Source organism: Penicillium oxalicum, chromosome VI (genome assembly GCF_001723175.1).
Source record: "Penicillium oxalicum strain HP7-1 chromosome VI, whole genome shotgun sequence".
NCBI classification, from domain to species: Eukaryota; Fungi; Ascomycota; class Eurotiomycetes; order Eurotiales; family Aspergillaceae; genus Penicillium; species Penicillium oxalicum.
The window spans coordinates 826,942-845,251 of record NC_064655.1 but is presented as its reverse complement, the minus strand read 5'-3'; the positions used below and the strand labels follow the sequence as shown (position 1 = coordinate 845,251).

Here is an 18,310-nt window from a genome sequence, read left to right as displayed (position 1 = left end):
AGTTGCTTTGCTCGGTGAGCTTTTCAATCCGCATTGCTCTACCTATCTTTTCGCCTAGAAATTCGGGCTATTCTGGATGCCATCCAACTGCCGTTGTCGCAGACGACGTTCTCGTCGGTGGCCAGGACAAGCTATGATAGTCCGTAAGTTGGTGGAAGGTCGTCACACTAAGGATATCGACCGTGAGTTGAATGGATCATGAAGTTAGCATATCGTCTGATGGCTCTTCAGTAGAACCATTGGCTGATGGCTCTTGCTTTGGCCTGGTTTGGTTGAGGGTACCTAATATGCCTGTTTTATTTTTCAGTTTATCAAGACCTTGAGGCTGGTAAAGCGGATCTGTGGTTATCCAGGCAAAGTCACTCCATGATGGACTAAAGAACTGGTACATAGGTTACCCGATTAAATTCTCATTGCATTATTTATAGCGATCAAATGGGTAAACAAGTGGAATTGTAGCACACCACCAAGCAGAGCAGGTGATTTGGACCAGTTTGCTGTCGACTGCGCCCATTTGTCCCTTTTGGAGGCTAACCCTGGTCTTCATTTGCCTGCCATCACTTACTCACTCTTTTTCCCCAAAGTCATCCACCTTTCACTCTTCTTCATCCTCGACTTTCGTCAAACTTTTCGGTCTCAGAATTTGTTTCATTTCCAAGCTTTTTTATCGCTCCACTATATCTTTGCCGTTTTTTCGCCTCCATTTCCGAGGAATCACGTTGCTATTTTCGCATCCGCCAGTGAGGCGACGCCCAACATGTTCTACAGTCATGAGAGTAAGCATGTTCTTCCTCAATTTCGCGTATGAATCTTCGAAAAAAAAATTCTGATCAATCCAAAAGTGCTCTCATCGCCTGAACATGGCGTGGCGACCATATGGTACGCATCCGACTCCAATTTCTTGACCCCGAGTCAAATCACTGAACTGCCACAACGCTAGGCTTGTTGCAACACTCGGTTCGCATTCACTCACCCGCCGACTCAACCGCAAGGCAATCCAGGAAGTCGATGTTCCAGAAGCCTGTAACATGATTCTCAACCCTGACGCTCCTATAGCGTTGCGGCTGCAAGGAAATCTGCTGTAAGAAACAAGGTCCTCGCTCTTCTCATTTGGTAGTATCTGTTGCTCACTAACATCTCTCCCCCTCTCTCAACAGCTACGGCTTGTCAAAGGTTTATGATCAGCAGTGCGGATACACCTTGCTTGATGCGCAGACAATGCGGGACAAAATGATTTCTATGCTGAAGCAGCTGCCAGGTGGTGGCCTTGATCCCAGTGCCGGGAAAACAAAGTGCGCGAATCATTCCCTTGGACGGCAGTCACGAGATCAGATTTTCCTGCTCAAGTTACTGACCTCAAGCTAGGGCTGCTAATCTCATTCTTCCCTACGATCAGAGCTTCATTCCTGAGACCGGCCTTCCAGGCCTAGATATCAACTTTCACTTTCTCGAGGGGGTGGCAAGTCAAGCATCTTCACAGCTATTTGATGGCTGGGCGAACTCACTGGGCACTCTCTTCTCAGGAGATTCCCAGCTTGGAGTGATCCACCTTGACATAAACGAAGACGACCTGATAGGTACCGAAGACGTGAATGCTATCAACACTGATGCAGTTTCGTCGGGAAAGAAGAGAGGGCTTTTCGGAAAGAGAACTCGCTCAGACCTCGAAGATGAGGGTGTTTTGCTTCAGCCGGACTTCGAATTCGATGAAGAAGGGAATCTCGTCGAGCTCAATGAGGACGGTTTATCGCCTCGGAAAAGAAGGAAGACCGACATGCAGGGAGAAGCCATGGAAGCATTGACAGATGAACTGGTTGAGCAAGGCAATCTCGTGAGTTTAATTTCGACATGCAAGGAATGATCTCAGGCAATTAATTGTTGAATGTAGAGGATGGACACCAACGAAGATATCCTATTGCCGGCCCCGGTGGAGGAACAAGTAACTCAACCCCTGCCCGTTCAGCAAAATACTGAGAGTACTCTGCGGTCATCTGTGGAAATGAGAATGTTGGAAGATGGTGAAATTGAGCGTGCTGCAGAGACGCGTGCTCGTCAGCGCATTCGACGAGCCAAGGTGATCAGCTCTGATAATAGTACGACCCTGCGCAATACAGACCTGGCAAGATGGAATGATGAGTACGCAGCAAATATGGCCCAAGTGCTGAAGCAAAAGAATCAGAATAAGCTCGCATCCCTGTCAAAGAAGAATGCAGAATTCTGGGTCTTCGGCCTCGGCATTGGGTCTGTCGGACTTGGGTTGGGCCAGCATCGTGAAGAAGGCCCTCTCAACCATTATTCTGGCGACGCACTTCATGGACTTATTTCAGGAGAGACGACTTTTGCGAGACTAGGAAATAGGGATAGTACTGAGAAACAGGAGAGTCCCAGGTCTCGTGGACAGGCTGTTAGATCAGGCTCACCGGATGTCGAGATTGCGCGAAATGCCCCGTCCAGCGCCTACTATGACAGATCCTCCGAGATGCCGTGGAACATCACCGCGTCCCTGCCTAGCTCAATCCGAGGCCAGAAATTCAGCAGTATCTCTGAATCGTCTGCTCGGCCACGAGGTCGTCTCACCAGTGCCAGCCCTCTTGCCGGTCGAAGCTATCCCGACGGACGCGAGCGCCAGAGCAGCCTATCCATTCTCAATGCCGGTGATGAATTAGACAAGCTAGAGCAATTGGATATTACGCGCTACCTTGAAAGCGAACTAGCACCTGACAGGGAGGATATCAGCACGATCTCGCTGAGACGCAAATCCACATCCGAGCGTATTGTATCCACCTTGGATGCGGAGAGCCTCAATTTTCTCGACTTCATTCAACTGAAACTTGAAGAACACAGCACAAACAGCTCCAGTCGCATTGCCTTCTCATGGCTGCTCCCTCCGGCAACGACTGCGCGTAACGTGGCTGCGCAGGGCTTCCTAAACGTGCTTACACTCGCGACCAAAGGTGCTCTCAATGTGTCTCAGGAGGCATGCAATGGTAGTGGCGCGTCTAGTCGGAGCCTGAGTGCTCATCACGGCGACATTTCGCTTCAACTGGCTGTAACTCCGGTGTAAAGCCAAGGATCAGGTGTGCAGAGTCGCCAAGTTGATTGATCGATCTACGATTTCTGCGTGCCAGGTTATCTCACGGGGGAACGGCCTTGCTCTTTTTTTGGGTCCAATGACGATCACTTCACTAGCCAGTCACCAGTTGTCCTCTTGTGGATTTTATGTCTTCCGGGAGGGTGATCGCTGCTATTTTAACCGCATCTCTTTGGTCTTCGTGCGCATTTCATCATTAACCGGATATCCGGTCTATGGGTCGGAGATGAATGAAAGAGCAGTGTTTCGCGAGCTATTTAACAATTGCAGGTGGGGCGTGGCGGCGCCGACGCGTGAAAATGCAGCCCACGTTATCGGTTGAGGATGATTATTGATAGCTAGGGGTCATGATGGAGGTTGAGTGCCGCCGACTGAGGGATCGCCGGCCGACCGGAGAAGCTGCAGTTCACGAACGTGGACTCATTTTGTTGAACTAAGCCCTATGAAATTGTTTTTGAGACTCGTGGACTGCACTGCATGCATGATCTATAAATCTTTTATGATACCGGCTCCTCGTCCGTAAGGGTGAATCTTACCAGGCACCAAGTCAAAGTCTCGAGTACTGCGTATGAAGATACGCGAACAGGAACCAATCCTCCCGTCCGGAACGATACCTGCGAAAGATTTGGGATACAACTGAGGGTAATGTAATACGTGCCCTACAGTAATCTTGAGGATACGGTATAAAGATCTAGAGGTAGTACTGTAAGAGCGATTGCTAGACTGTTGGAAGTTATCCTTTGCTATATGTACTTCATTTCCTTGAAGATTGCTTTTCCACAAGATCCGTCTAAGCCAAACGGTATTACGCTCACACACGGGATGAGGCCCTTCCTTCGTCCTTTTACCTTTTCCCCTTTCTCCAGTCAGGCTCACCGGTGTGCGGCCCAGCAGCCTTCTAGCCGAAAGCGCCCCCAGCTTGAGTCAGGCATGTCTTTCTTGGCGTCAGACAGGGCAAGATGGCAACCAAAAGGCACTCCAGGAAAGAGTAGGGCGCAAGCATCATGGCTTTTCGATCAACCCACGGATAAATACCATCATTGTGGTTCCATCGTGCATGAGATGGAAATCCTACACATATGCGGACAGTGACTACCCAAGGCAATGACTTCTAGCACCCAAGTTACTGAGTTAGGCTGTGCCTTGCCTCCATACCTACCTACCCTTTGAAGTACATCCAGTCACTACGTAGAACATACACATCGTGATGTACCTCCATTAGGCACTGTCGGACTTACTACCTGTTGGTGATCCATAGGCTTGGCTGATAGACATCCATATTCTAGATTGGTATAGTATTACTGTAGCACCACTGCAAGCGCCAGACAGTACTGGTAACTCGAGCGGCGAAGTGAGGAGCCAGAATGAAACATGTCGTACTTATCTAGGCTGCATAGATATACTGGCGAGACTCTTGCCTACATTGATGAAATGCCTAGCAGCAGGAGCCTACGTATGGATTTGTACCCCTTCATGGTTTTTTTTTTTGACGCCCTTATCAGATCAGATCAGACACCATTCTTACATCAGTAATTCTCAATTAGGCTAAAACTATGCTCAGTTATGGACAATTGCATATAAGAGTTTTGATCCGATCGGTAATGAAGTTCCTTGCTGAGGTCGGTCACTCGGTACTCATGAAATTACCGATTACCTGAATTACGCGCGGTCCCCAAATTACGCTGGGCATTCGCCGTTACTCGTACCCGACCGGTCCCGTGCGACTCGTAATCTCGTCTTGGTCTTTCCATTTCTTCCCATCTTTCTTCCTCGAATCTCCCACCCCCACTCACCCGCGTCTTCATCCCAACCCTCACGAACAAACTCCCTCCAAAAAAAACCAAACGCTCGCCTTTCCCATACAGTCGCAATACGCGCCCTTCCCCCCAGCTCCCCCCTCTGAGAGCTCCGGTCGAACAATTTTCTCACCTGCTGTCGCGTCCATTTACAAGATGGGCCGGACTGTCGACCAGGAGGTGCACGCGGCGTTTGTCGAATTCCGTGCCAAGGAAGATGACAAGGTGCGTGACTGTCGTATTTCGTAATATTTCCAAAACCACCACGACGCGACCAGTCACTAACATACGAGACCCGTTTCGGTCACACCACCTGTAGTGTCTTTCCGTGCAATGCATCTACTGCCAGCAGATTCGCGCAAAGAACACCTCGCGACAGAAGCAACATCTTCTGGAGTGCCCCGGTCTTCGTGGTCACCCCAATGCTCCCCAGCCAAACCAGCCTTCGCAAGCCCCCAACGGCATCCCCTCTTCCAATGGCTATCCCGGTACTCCCAGTGGCCCGACGGCCACTCCAGGGCCTGGTGGCCCTGCCACCATGCCAACTCCCAATGGCAACCTCATGTCCAACGGAGTGAACCCGCATGCCACACCTCTTCAAACGCCTCTGCAGAACCTGAACCGGCCTCCGATGGCAACTCCGGGCCCGCCAACGGGCCCTTCGGGCTCTGCGCCGCCGTCAGCGGCGCCATCACGGCCAACTCCCAAGCCCAAATCCAAGAGCGCGAACTCAAATCTTCCTGCGCCGCCGTTGGATGATGTGCACGCGGCTTTTGTTGAATTCCGCGCCAAGGAGGAAGACAAGGTAAGACTGTCCAATTGGGCCACAGAAAGTCCAAAGCAAACCTAGGCTAATGTTGGTGAATCCTACGTAACAGTGCCTTTCTGTCCAATGCATCTACTGTCAACAAGTCCGCGCCAAGAACACGAGTCGTCAACGCCAACATCTGCTCGAGTGCCCGACGTACCTTAGTGTCATGAAAGACTCGATTCCCGCGAATAACCTCCTGCACACGTTCCCCGAAGGTGACGTGGCACGATCCCTCCAGATCCCTGCGCCCACTTTGGAGCTGGACTTCAGGATGAGCATCAAAATGAATCCCAAAGTTACTGTGGGGCAGAGCATCTGGGGTGGTCGGGAATGGGTGTCATTTTTGGGTGGCCAGTGGGCCGGCCGTTGGGGCAAGGGTATTGTTCTGGTATGTCTTCCTCTCGGCCTTTATTTCTTGACCTCTTGATATTTGAAGTCTTGGAAAGTCTACATCGGCAGTGACTGATACGGGGGACTAGCCCGGTGGTCAAGATACTCAAATTGTGACGAAGGACTACACCACCAATCTTCGCGCGAGCTACATGCTGCAGACTGCCGATGAGCCGCCTGCTTATGTGATTGTCCGGGCCCAGGGATGGCTTACCGGTGCCAAGGACGTTCTCGAAAAGGTCAACGACACCACAATGGCCGATGGTATCAACCCCAGCAGCTACAAGTACCGCATCAACCTATCCATGGAGACTGGTGATGAGCGATATACTTTCCTGAATACTCTGATGTGGGTCGGCAGCGGATGCCGACGAGGACAAGAAGGTAAGCTCGTGGTCATTCCATCCCCTTTATATTGCGATGAGATTTCTTAGTGATAATTTCTTCCCTTGCTAACTCTGTGATAGTGATCTTCGATGCGTTCCGTATCAACTAAGCGAGCCCCGAGGCGATATGCGCTATTTCTGTCGTTTTTGAGCGGTCCCTGTTCTCTATGCGTCTTTTTTTTCTTCAAAGGGAAAAGGGGATCTGTTTTTACCACTATTTTTTCTTTGTGTCTCTTTTTCCTCTTTCTCTTGCCGCTTGCTTGGATTTATAAACTGCCCTCTATGATTTCTGTCATCCCTTAGTAGGAGGCATCATACTTTGTCGCAGTTCCTGCCATGGTCGAGCCCACGGAGTGGTCAAAGCCTACTAGCCGGCAAGTGAGCTCAAGGATCACTTAACAGATTGATTCCTTCTTACCCCTCTTATCTTCTTTTCCAACATATCTCTTCTGTGGAAGAATTCTTTCTGCGCATATATACAGCACTGGATTATGGCTTTGCAGGTCCCGTTTGTTCAAGTTGAATACTTTCCGTATTGTAGCGGTTGACTAACATTGTCTCTTTTCATGGTTCCTCTTTTTCACCGCCAGAAACACCGGTCCTAACGATGCATTTTGGATCAAAGTTATCGGCATAGTCCTCCTCGCCACCCGATATTTATTTACGTCGTCAAGAGCCTGTGACGGTGCTGTGTAATGACCAAGTCTTGTTACCGTTATTGTGGTCGGAACTTTCAAGCTCGGTGAGATTGTAAACGCTAGTGTTTCATACCCAACCGTGTGCGTGTATTCCACGCTTTTACCCCGGACTTTTCAAAATCGGTATCTTTACCCCACAGCCCTACAGAATGCAGGGTCGATCCGGCTTGTTGCCTATTATTTAGCACGGACATTGCCGACCGGCCAGATATAATAAATGATACACATTCTTGATTAGTTGCTGACTACAGAAGAATTAGATCAGTCGATACGGTGTTGTCCGAATGACTTTGTCTTATCTAGTCCTTGAGGTGTAATTTTCTTTTTCTTTTCTTTTGTTGGTCTGTTGAAGCTAGACCACGAGTGAAGCATGAATGATCCATTCAATCTCTGCTTCTACAGAGAGCATTGTTCGCTCGACTTGATAAGTATCAAGTTCCAAGGTAAATGGTCAGGTGATCATTCATACGAGCTTGGGGGGGTACGGTGAGATGCAGACAGGGCCTCGGGCTGTGCTGGTACCTGTAAGTAAAATTGTTCGAACGTGACAACCCTGATTAATCCCTTTGATGAAGTATGTGACCTAGACCGATACCTAAATTTCATGCGCAGTCACAGAGTAAGATTTTACCATTCACCAGATTTAGGTATGCCGTTCTGAGCAAATACTGGTTTCTTGTTGAAAGTGGTGTATTAATCACACCTTGCTAGGGTACTTATCTCTTTAGCTCGGAAGGTTACTTATAGACGGGGCTTTACAAGCCTTCCACCAAGTCCGCCTGTGCAAGAGGTCGTCTACTAACGCGACAGACGAGCCAGTAGATTCAGTACAGTGTTCGGATCAAATACATCCGCAAAGGCGAGTTTACAAACCCGATAGATAGGTACAGTACTGTAGGCGATGATGTTCGGGCCAGCATCGACGGTTCTGATCAATCCTGACCAAGTTTGGAGCCATGTGAGAAAAGTCAACAAGTACAATCCGTTCTACACGTGGGCCTAGAGATAATGCCACGAAGTTCTAATTATTATTTGGTAGGTATGCAGAGGTGCTATGAGGTAGTTACTGCACAAAATTTGAAACTAGGTACGCCTTTCATGGCCAACATGTAATAGTTTGGGATGATAGATACACCTCTTTTTACGGGTATTGCTTGCTATTGGTTACGAAGGTTCTTCTCGACCGATTCAAGGACGGAAGCTCGTCTGGCCGATGCATACTATCAGAATTGATTCATGAACGATATAGGCAGGCCAGTTCTTTCGAAACATTAGACACATGACCTTTGAGGTATTAGAGGTGGGCGCTTCAGGGGTAAAGATGTGAGGGAAAAAGATAGTCGAGTCGGGTGCTCTTTGCATACCAGCTGAGACGGGTAGGGATGTAGACTGGTGGGTCGCCCGGAGGAAGAAATAAAAGTAAAAAAGAAATTGAGTGATAAGAGTGAGATTCGAACTCACGCCCCGTAAACGAGATCAGGAATTTATGCTAAGGTGAACCTTAACCTGACGCCTTAGACCAACTCGGCCATCTTACCAGCTCTTGTTGAAAGAAACTAATAAATTGGTTATTTATATCTATTACCGTTCATGATGTTACTGTTGAAAAAGAAAAGCTAAGCAGTTGGAGTGGACAGACGCAGCACACGGCTATGTCTCGATCCAAGGAGAAAATGTGATTGTTTTGGCGTTATAAGATGGCGGCGATAAGAAAACCCCTGCAAATGAGCAGCAATAGAAGTCACTCGGCGTTTTCGTTGTTCTCGTGGTGTCTATCTTCTCAATTATTTAAATAAAAATCCCCTGTTCCTGTGGGTAGGAACTTCGCCAGGACGGGCTTGAAGCGCGACTCGAGCAATATATGTTCTCGCACGGGCGAATCCCAACTTCGCCCACCAACTTCGGCACAAAATCAACTTCAGGCCTCTGCCCCAGTGCTCATCTACAAAGATTTGGACGAGAGGCGAGGAATTTCCTTCGATACCCATCTGGCTGCAGTAGGTACTTACGAAAAATGGACACGGGCAGCTCTCATTAGGTACCCATGACCCTGGCCCGGCTTAATGGAGGCCAAACGGGATCCATCAGATAGGTAGATGAATAGGTAGGTCATTCAACTAGCAAAGTGGTGGAATCGCCTCACTCCATTGCAGAGTGCCGTGCGGCCCTCCACCTATTTTGCCAAAGACTAGGTAAGCTGGAGGTTGTCCCGCCGTGAGATAATCTACTAGCTTACCTAGTCGCTTCCAGCGTCTTCACGGTGTCCTGGTCTTCGCCACAAGTCGGCCGTGTAAAAGATGAGGATCGTTCACTAAGGTCAGACATAAGCCATGCAGTCCCGTGCTTATCGCCACAGTGTTAGGCGGGGGAAATACCCCAGATCATGATAACATGCATCAAAAAGAGTATTATTATACATTCAGTTGATATAAGTTCGTTCCAAAGAGTCCCATGGCCGCCTTACAGCAAGGTCTCAATGTGTCGAAATGGCGCTCGCGGTCCTCATATCTTCCGAAAGAACCCCAGACCTGCCCGTGATCAACGTAGCCAATCCATTCACGGAGTCACTTGCAAGAATCTCCAAAAGCTGAAGCCCAGCATCGAATTCACGAGAGATCCAGTGACGGACCTCAATCGCAACAAGTGAATCCAAACCGAACGCCGAGATTGATTTGGAGACATCAACATCGTCCAATGACAACATGAGAAGACTGCAAAGCTTCTTCAGCAGGGCCTGTGCAATGATACCTTGAGCCTGCTCGAAACTTTGTGCTTGTTGAAGCGCCTTCGCCGGGTTCTCCAATGCCAGAGACTTGGAAAAATCTCCAGACTCCGAGGGGGCAGAGGCACTGGCGGCCCGAATCAGCTGGGAGAAGCGAGCGTCTTTCATCCAGGCCTGACCAGCGGATACGCTATCCAGCTGAATGGAGTCCAGCCCTGTGATACAGTGGCCGTTGGAGGATTTCTTGATGACGCCCTTGATGGCACTAGCCAGGAGGTTGTGAATGTCATCTGCATCCAGCCAATTACCACCAAAGGTACCCTGAACAACCTCTTGAGTTTTCTTGTCCTTCGCCAGATAGCCCACGTCTCGTACTGGAGCAAGATCGATGGTGGTGCATGGCACTCCTACATCGCTCATAGCTTGGGCAAAGCCATCCATGAAAGTCCCAGTAGCTGCGTATGCAGCCTGTGTGAGATTTCCCACAACACCTGCTACCGAAGACAGATTTATGACAAAATCCAGTTCGTCATTAGAACTCGAAATGATGTCGTACACGTTACACAAACCTTGTACACGTGTCGTGACCACAGCATTGTAGTCCGCATACCTCATCTTCTCGAAGGGAACGTCCTATTTGAGAAGGTTAGAGCTATCTCGAATGAGAGAAACATAAGTGGATGAAGCCTTACCCGCAAGATCATTGCACCATATATAACACCGCGTACTGGGGGCACACCAGATAGCGCATGTTTCAAGCCATTTGCTAGTTCATCTTTATTCTCCACGCTGCACTTGCAGACTTTGACGGTGATGCCCTTGTTGATGAGCTGAACCACCTGATTCTGAGCTTGCTCGCCAACAAGGCCAGTGCGAGACACAATGACTAGGTGCCGTGCGCCACTATCGGCAAGCCAAGAAGTGATATCTAGTCCAATTCCCTTATTACCACCAACGACAACATATGTCGCATCTTGTCGGACTAAATCGTCCGATCTTGCGGGAGGATGAACCTGTGAGGAATTGTGAGTTGGGTCATGACCTCGATAAAGAGTGGCGGCTATCAAAGATCTGGAGTGGGAACATACCTTTACAAGGGCGTCGGGGTTCATCTCAATCACAATTTTGCCAATCAAACGGCCGGTTCGCAACTCTCGGAAAGCGTGTTCGGTGTCAGATACTGAGTAGGTTGATATCGGCCATGGAGGTTGGCAGAAGACGTCCTGGCCAAATTCTCGGAACACATCTCCCAACAATCGTTTGAGAAGCTTCGGCCTACGTTCCATGACAATGACTAGATCCACAGAGCACACGGACACATTATTCAGGAAATGAGCCATCTCAAGTCGAGAATTCTGCAAAAAGTCTCTTTTTCCGAGTTCCACGAAGCGACCAAACGGTGCTAGCGTCTCAAACGAAACTCGGAGGAAATCGCCACTGAGAGAATTCAACACGACATCAACACCATGTCCTTGAGTTGCGTTGCGAATAGCTTGACCAAATCCGGTGTTTCGGCTGTAAAAGATGTGGTCGTCTTTCAAACCATAGGTCCGCACAAGGAACTCTTTCTTCTCCTGCGTACTCACGGTGGCAAAGATATTGGCTCCGACCGACTGCGCAAGAAGAATGGCAGCCTGTCCAACCCCACCGGCGGCAGAGTGAATCAAAACATTTTCTCCCGGTTCAAGTCGGGCCACATCAATCATCGAGTAGTAAGCTGTGCAGAATGTCACAGGAATAGTGGCTGCGACATCAAGGGCTATACCGGAAGGCAGTTTCCAGACATTGTTTGCGGGACAGTGAATGTAGTTTGAGAAGCATCCTTTGAAAATGGCGCAAACTCGGTCACCCGCCGCCAGATCTTCAACACCTGTACCAACAGCCGTGACAATGCCACTGCACTCGATTCCAATATCGTTTCCAGGGACCTCACCCATGACCATCATGATGTCCTTGAAGTTGAGACCGGAGTAGCATACTCGAATCTCGACAAATCCATCTTGCAAAGTGTTCTTTGCAATATTGTCATCTGTGAAGTAGAATCCGTCCAGACCTCCGGTATCTGTCAGCTTAAGCGCCAAGGGCCTGCCAACTTGCTCAAAAGGCTGCAGCTGCGGGGGAGCTTGGCCTGCTCCTTGCAGCATGCTCAGGTTCATGACGGAATCATCGATTATGCGCGAAACACCAACTTCGCCCGCTCGAACACTGAACTCCATATCTGCATGCATGAGTATGGACGAAGAAGATTCGCTGAAGACGGCCTTGAAAACATCTCTGATATGTCGAATTGCCTCTTTGCTTGTGAGGTCCTCGAGATAGCCAAGATCCAATGTGGCAAATGGCAAACCCATCTCATTGCGTACTGTGCGTGCCAGACCGAGTACCATCTTCTGACTAGCACACTGAATTGGCGAACGTTCATGGCCAATGATCCAAAGAACTCCCTTTGCGGTTGATATCAACCGCTGGACGGCTTCAAACTGGCTTTGAGTCAAATTGTCAAGCAATGTTTGACCGATTTCGCACATGAAGATGCAGATTTTACCATGTGCAACGGCATCTTCTATATTAGGCAGGGTATGGGACGCTTCTACCCCGATTTCCTTGAGAGGTTGAATCAAAGCACACCCAGGAACACGGTTTTGCGTCCCTAGCTCAACAATGGCAACTTCTTGCTCACTGACCTGGGAGTCCTCAACAGCGGTCGTGACCATCATGCAATTGGAGGCCTCAAACGCACCTGGGAAATCTTGCAGGCAAATATCGACACCAGAGAATCCGTTCTGTTCGAGGACGTCATTCCATTCTTCCTGTGACAGTAGAGGACCGTTGCTCTGTCTTCCATCCTGACTGGCCCACCAACCGGGCAGACATGCGAAAAGGAAAAGTCGCTGATGCATCATGGTCTCTTCGATCAGAAGAAGTTTACCACCGGGCTTCAGGAGCTTGCGCACATTTGCGATGGTCTCATGAATCATCGGAGTCGCGTGTAACACATTGCATGCGACAATGAAATCAAAGGACTTCGCAGTGAAACCTTGTTCGATTGGATCCGAGGTAATATCGAGCCGTTTGTAAGTCATGAGGGAGTCCCAGTCATGAAATTTCTCGCGAGCTTTCTCGAAGAAGCCACTCGAAATGTCAGTGTAAGTGAAATGACTGAATCTCGGAGTACTTTTCCCATTCTTTCCACCAAATGTTTCCAAGACCGGGAGGGTTGCGGATCCTGTCCCTGCACCAATCTCCAGAATATCCATATTTGGGTTTTGATGTGCCATCTTCTCAATGCACAAGGATGCATTTTCATAGCTCCGACGGTACCCATCGAGACTCCCGTAGTACTGATTCAAGAGATCATCTTCGACCATGATAGAAAGTGCTTCTTGTTGACCTTGCAATATGGCTGGAAGATTCTCGCCGACTTTGCATGACAGCTTTCCAGCAGCGCTCATTGAGCGGACTGCACTCAGTGTCTGCTCGTCAACCTCCTGAACAGACTTCTCAGGCTGTGGACAGACTCGTCGCATCCACTGATAAAGCAATTTATGGTGTGATAAGAATGTGTCAAGTTGTTCAGGCACTTGTAGGAGCGCCTTGCTTATGTAGTAATGGGACGCTTGCTCTAACAGACGCATTTGCTCCACATCAAGTCTGAAATCGAGCCTGGAGTTGTTCTTCAATGTAGGGCTATTTTCCCGCAGAAGATCCAGGCATGGCTCAAAGTGCTCTCGAAAGCAGATAGATTTCTTCAAAGACTCATCAAAGCTGGTCGAGGCATCCTTGACTCGCGTAGCAGTGAACCCAGTCACCGTGATCCAAGGCTCGCCTGTCTCCTCGACCACTCCTAACACGTTGTAGCTCGCATTTTCTCCGTCCTTCACTTTCCTGTCTTGCGTTGTGAACAGCTTGAACGGCGTGCCGGGTTTCACGGTATCGTTTACAGGAATAAGCATATGCTCCACGGAGTGTGCCAGGTAGGAGAAGTTTGGTCCGGCTTTTTCAAAGCCGCAGAAAAACCAGAACTGCTGAAGATACATGTCAAGTGTGACAGGGTGGACTAGACATTTGGTTTCATAACCGAATGGCATGCAGCTGCTGGTATCTGGGACTCTGGCGTTCGCGATGGATTTTCCATCCCCGCTCAGAGCGATGCGGGAGAATTCCCGGAAGATGGGTCCATAATCCAGGACAGTAGAAGCAATATTGGCGTAAACTTCGGTCAGATTGACATCCTGCGTGCACTGATCGGTAAAGAGAGAGAGACTTTGAGCGAGAGCAAGCTTGGCTTTGGTCACGGGATTTGACTTCTCGGGACCCCTGGCGATAATAAATCCGTGACAGTGCGCATCCCAACCTCGACCATCAGCCCACGAGTAAGTCCAGAACTCATACCACGCCCCATGGGTCATCGAGGTCCCATTTTGGAGCTTCATGGATAGCATCACCTCTACTGGCGATGTGTCAGACAACACAAGCATCCGCTGCATTTTGACATTGCGCAATTCGACACACTCAAGCTGGATATTTTGCAGCTGCGCCAGTTGGGATACACCCTCGACCGCCATGGACAAAAACCCTGTCATCGGGTAGACTGAATTGCCATGTACCTTGTGTTGTCTCACCCAAGGCAGATCGTCCACTCTGATGATGTTTCTCCATCGAGGCTCAACGTCGATGTTTTCAATGCAGAAACTTCCCAGAATGTCATTGCGAGGGAAGTGGGGGTGTGACGAATTTCTTGTCACTCGCGAGTCATGCCAGAGGCGAGTTGAATGGTCCCAAGGGTAATTGAACATGTTGGTGAGCAACTTAGGCTTCTCGCCAAAGGCCTGGAAACCATTAATAGACCCCATGTCGACCAGGACTCCTCTGGAAAAGAGTGACGAGGCAAGGTTTTGCATAGAAGTGACTGCATCATAGTTCCGTCTAATACTGGGAAGATAGTGATATTCAACCTGCGCGGAGCCCTGCTGTATGACGCTAAGACATGGGGACTGTAGTGCTGGATGAGGGCCAACTTCGATGAGTAAATGATTCCGCTTCTCCGTCTCATCTCTTCCTATGGCGGAGACCAAGCTTCGCAGACCCTGTGAAAAAAGGACTGGGGAGGTAAGATTCTCGATCCAATAATCCTCGGTCAATATCGAGGCGTCCACAACGTCGCCACGCACGGTGGAGTGGAAGGGGATTCCTGAAGCCTTAGGAACAATTTCCCCCATAAGCGTGCGATAGCTTTGGGCGATTTGCTTCATTTGGGGCGAGTGATAGGCCACTCCCGTGCGAAGCTTGCGTGTAAAAATCTTGGCTTGGCTTAACACAGAGTCCAGCTCTGTGATTGAGGCTGCATCACCGGAAATTGTGACGCTTGTCTCGCTGTTAATACATGCTATGACTGTGCGTCCATCTGACACTTGGTCGATATATGGCTGAAGGGTTGTGGAACTAGCACCAGCGACCATCATCATTCCCTCCTCCTGTTTTGAGTCGTCTTTGAGCGATTGTGCGGCGACGCCTCGGGCGTAGGCGATTTTCACGCATTGCTGCACATCCAAAATTCCGGCGGCGTAAGCAGCCGCTATTTCTCCGCTGGAATGTCCAATAACAGACTGGACATTCACTCCCCATGAGCGCATCAAATCAATGAGGCCTATTTGAAGAGCTGTGCATGCAGGTTGGCTGACGGCGGGCTCGTAAAGAGAGCTGCAAGAAGCATCCTTTTGGAGTTCATCTTCGGAAAAGTTAGCTATCTTCTGGGGAATTCTCAGATCTGGGAGCCTACCTATTATTGACACATCGCTTTCCAATGCGTTCAAAATCTCATCAATCAATTGTATTGACGCCCGAAAGACGGGGGACGCAGCAAGAAGTTCTCGTCCCATACCGTACCATTGCGCACCTTGACCAGTGAGAACAAGCGAGACAGATGGCTCTTTTGAACCATCGAAGATGTCCAAGTTACCAGAGAGAAGAGCAATCAAGTCCTTGCTATTTGAGGCAGACACGGCGGATCTCCATGGGAACAAACTTCTCCTTTGTCCCAGTGTATAAGCAATATTTCCCATCACAAACGCGTCGTAAGCGTCTGGGTGTTTCTCGAGGTAGTTGATCACATTTTTCGCGACCGCTCCAAGAGCTCTCTTGGTGGGAGCCGAAATTGCATAAACATATCTGGCTGAACGACGTTCGTCCTGCGCGCCAATGCTTGTGGCTTGCGTCGGAGTGCCGTTTGCACTGTCTAGAGATTGAAGCGAAGGGGGCCTGCCCATGATGACGTGCACGTTTGTTCCACCGAAACCAAAGTTGTTGACGCTGGCATATTTTTTCCCTTTTGGCCAAGGAGCCATTTTCTTTGGGACCTAAACAAGATGGTTAATACGCCAGACATATCTCAAAGAACCTTCGGGTCGCAAACCTTCAGTTTCCATTGCTCCATCGGAATCTCTTCATTTGGTTGAGTAACACCGCAATTGGGTAAGACAAAACCTCTCTCCAAAATAAGTGCGGTCTTGATGACCGCAATGATTCCGCTCGCTCCCTCTGTATGACCAACGTTTGATTTGACTGATCCGATGAGAAGCGGGCTTTGACGACTCGTGCCATCGCAGAGAACTGCTGACAAGGCGCGAGCCTCAGCTGGGTCACCGACTGTGGTGCCCGTCCCGTGGGCTTCAACGTAGCCAGTTTCTGCGGGATCGATTTGTGCCTGTAAGTACACCTTGCGGATGAGCTCCTCCTGAGACAGAGTGTTTGGCATTGTGATACCACGAGTCCGCCCATCTTGGTTCACACCGGTGTTCCAAATGACGGCGCGAATCGCATCGCCTGCATCGATGGCGTCTTGAAGCGGCTTCAAGACGATGCATCCCGCGCCTTCCCCACGGCCGTATCCATTCACTGCTTGTGACTTTGACTTTTGATCGAAGGGGAAGCTCCTTCCCGACTCAGAAAACAGCCTTGATATTTCTCGAGAGTTAGAGGAAAATGCATGCAAATCGAAGAGTACGCGAAGTCAAGCCGCGCGCCTTCTGACTGACCTTGATAGAGACATGGACACGAAAGGATCTGGCAGCAGATTCAAATGACACCCACCCACGAGAGCTGCAGAACACTCTTTGGATTTCAGGCTTTGACAGGCCAGGTGCAAGGCTGTCAGACTCGACGAGCAAGCTGTATCCACAGTCATACTGGGACCTTTCAGATCGAAATAGTAAGAGATGCGATTTGACTGGAGAGCTGTCGCGCACCCGGTGGCGTGATGCATGGGGATAGTCGCCACATCGCGGTAGTTCTGAACTTCATAGTCCGACGGTGATCCGCCCACAAAGACTCCCACGTCACGGCCTCGGAGCGATTCCTTGGTAATTCCACCATTTTCCAATGCCTCGTATGAGCACTCGAGGAGTAAGCGTTGCTGTGGATCGAGGGACCGCGCTTCTTGCACGGTGATGTTGAAAAAGGGCGCATCGAAGTATGCCACATCCTCTTCAAGGAAATGAGCACCTTTCGGATTGAAACAGCCCACGCGATCGGGATTGGGGTGATAGAAGCCCGCAGCTTTGAATCGACTTTCAGGCATCTCTGACCATCCACTGCGCCCTCGGGAGCACAGTTCCCAGAATGATTCCAAGCTACTGACTTGTCCGGGCAAGCGACATGCCATTCCCACAATGGCCACGGGCGTGGGCTTTTCTCCATCGTTGGCGGCCATGATTAAAATATGCTCTCAATCGATCCTCCCTTCTGTGCAATAAAGAGCGGCCAAAATATGTTCTTGAAATGAATGTCCGAGGTTCGCTGAATTGCGCCAAAGCGATCAGAATAGTCTGGAACGAGAGCTGCCTGCCGGATATTAGTTGACGTAGAGAACAGCAAGGTCGGGACAGGTAAATGAAGCTTGATTTCCACGCGTGAATGAAAATGGAGCCGAGAATTTGCTTTTTTTTTCTTATGTTTTCCAGAGGGTACATAATCTGTGTCGAATTTGTGATGTAGGCATTTTGAGGGGCGAAGGGGTTCAGAGGTACGAAATCATCCGACTGGGCGTTTCAACTCGAGGCAAAGAAGCCAACCCCACCATTGAGGGCTGTCCAGTATGTGGAATCTCATCAACCACTCCGCACGCGAAACAGGGTCCAGAGCGCAGCTGGTTCGTCGAATACGATCCAGGTAGTGCCCTCGGTCAATGTGCGGCTGGACTAGTGCGAATAGACCATGGCCCCCTTGCGGAGGCCGTAACAAATGTTGGGAACACCCGCGGGATTTCAACGACGCAAGGAGCCCCGGAAAAAGTGGAGGCAACAAATTCGCAAATTCAGCCTTCACGATCTGTATCCAGTTGGATCCAACTGATTTGTCTTTATATACTCGGGAATAAGTGTCTGTGGTGCCCACGGGTGACTGGCTGAGAGTGTAAAGT

At 49.6% G+C, this 18,310-nt stretch overlaps 3 protein-coding genes and 1 non-coding gene across 4 annotated transcripts; 2 read left to right on the top strand and 2 right to left on the bottom strand.

Moving 5' to 3' along the window:
• Window positions 1–757: 757 nt before the first annotated feature.
• On the top strand, window positions 758–3,064 carry POX_f07597 (uncharacterized protein; the record flags this gene model as incomplete). Its single annotated transcript, XM_050116392.1, has 6 exons — window positions 758–776; window positions 843–879; window positions 941–1,081; window positions 1,158–1,292; window positions 1,366–1,831; window positions 1,889–3,064. 6 exons carry the CDS (start codon window positions 758–760, stop codon window positions 3,062–3,064), a joined length of 1,974 nt encoding a protein of 657 aa, XP_049966531.1.
• A 1,979-nt stretch (window positions 3,065–5,043) lies between these two features.
• On the top strand, window positions 5,044–6,584 carry POX_f07596 (uncharacterized protein; the record flags this gene model as incomplete). The annotated part of the gene is made up of 5 exons (XM_050116391.1): window positions 5,044–5,112; window positions 5,207–5,692; window positions 5,766–6,086; window positions 6,178–6,472; window positions 6,556–6,584. 5 exons carry the CDS (start codon window positions 5,044–5,046, stop codon window positions 6,582–6,584), a joined length of 1,200 nt encoding a protein of 399 aa, XP_049966530.1.
• Window positions 6,585–8,608: 2,024 nt separating this feature from the next.
• On the bottom strand, window positions 8,609–8,710 carry POX_tR141. Its single transcript has one exon. It is a non-coding gene; the product is annotated as a tRNA-Leu (tRNA).
• Window positions 8,711–9,645: 935 nt separating this feature from the next.
• POX_f07595 (uncharacterized protein) lies at window positions 9,646–17,602 on the bottom strand (the record flags this gene model as incomplete). Its single annotated transcript, XM_050116390.1, has 5 exons — window positions 9,646–10,527; window positions 10,587–10,907; window positions 10,983–16,250; window positions 16,307–16,847; window positions 16,929–17,602. The coding sequence occupies 5 exons, from the start codon at window positions 17,600–17,602 to the stop codon at window positions 9,646–9,648; spliced, it is 7,686 nt and encodes a 2,561-aa protein (XP_049966529.1).
• Between the last annotated feature and the right edge of the window lie 708 nt (window positions 17,603–18,310).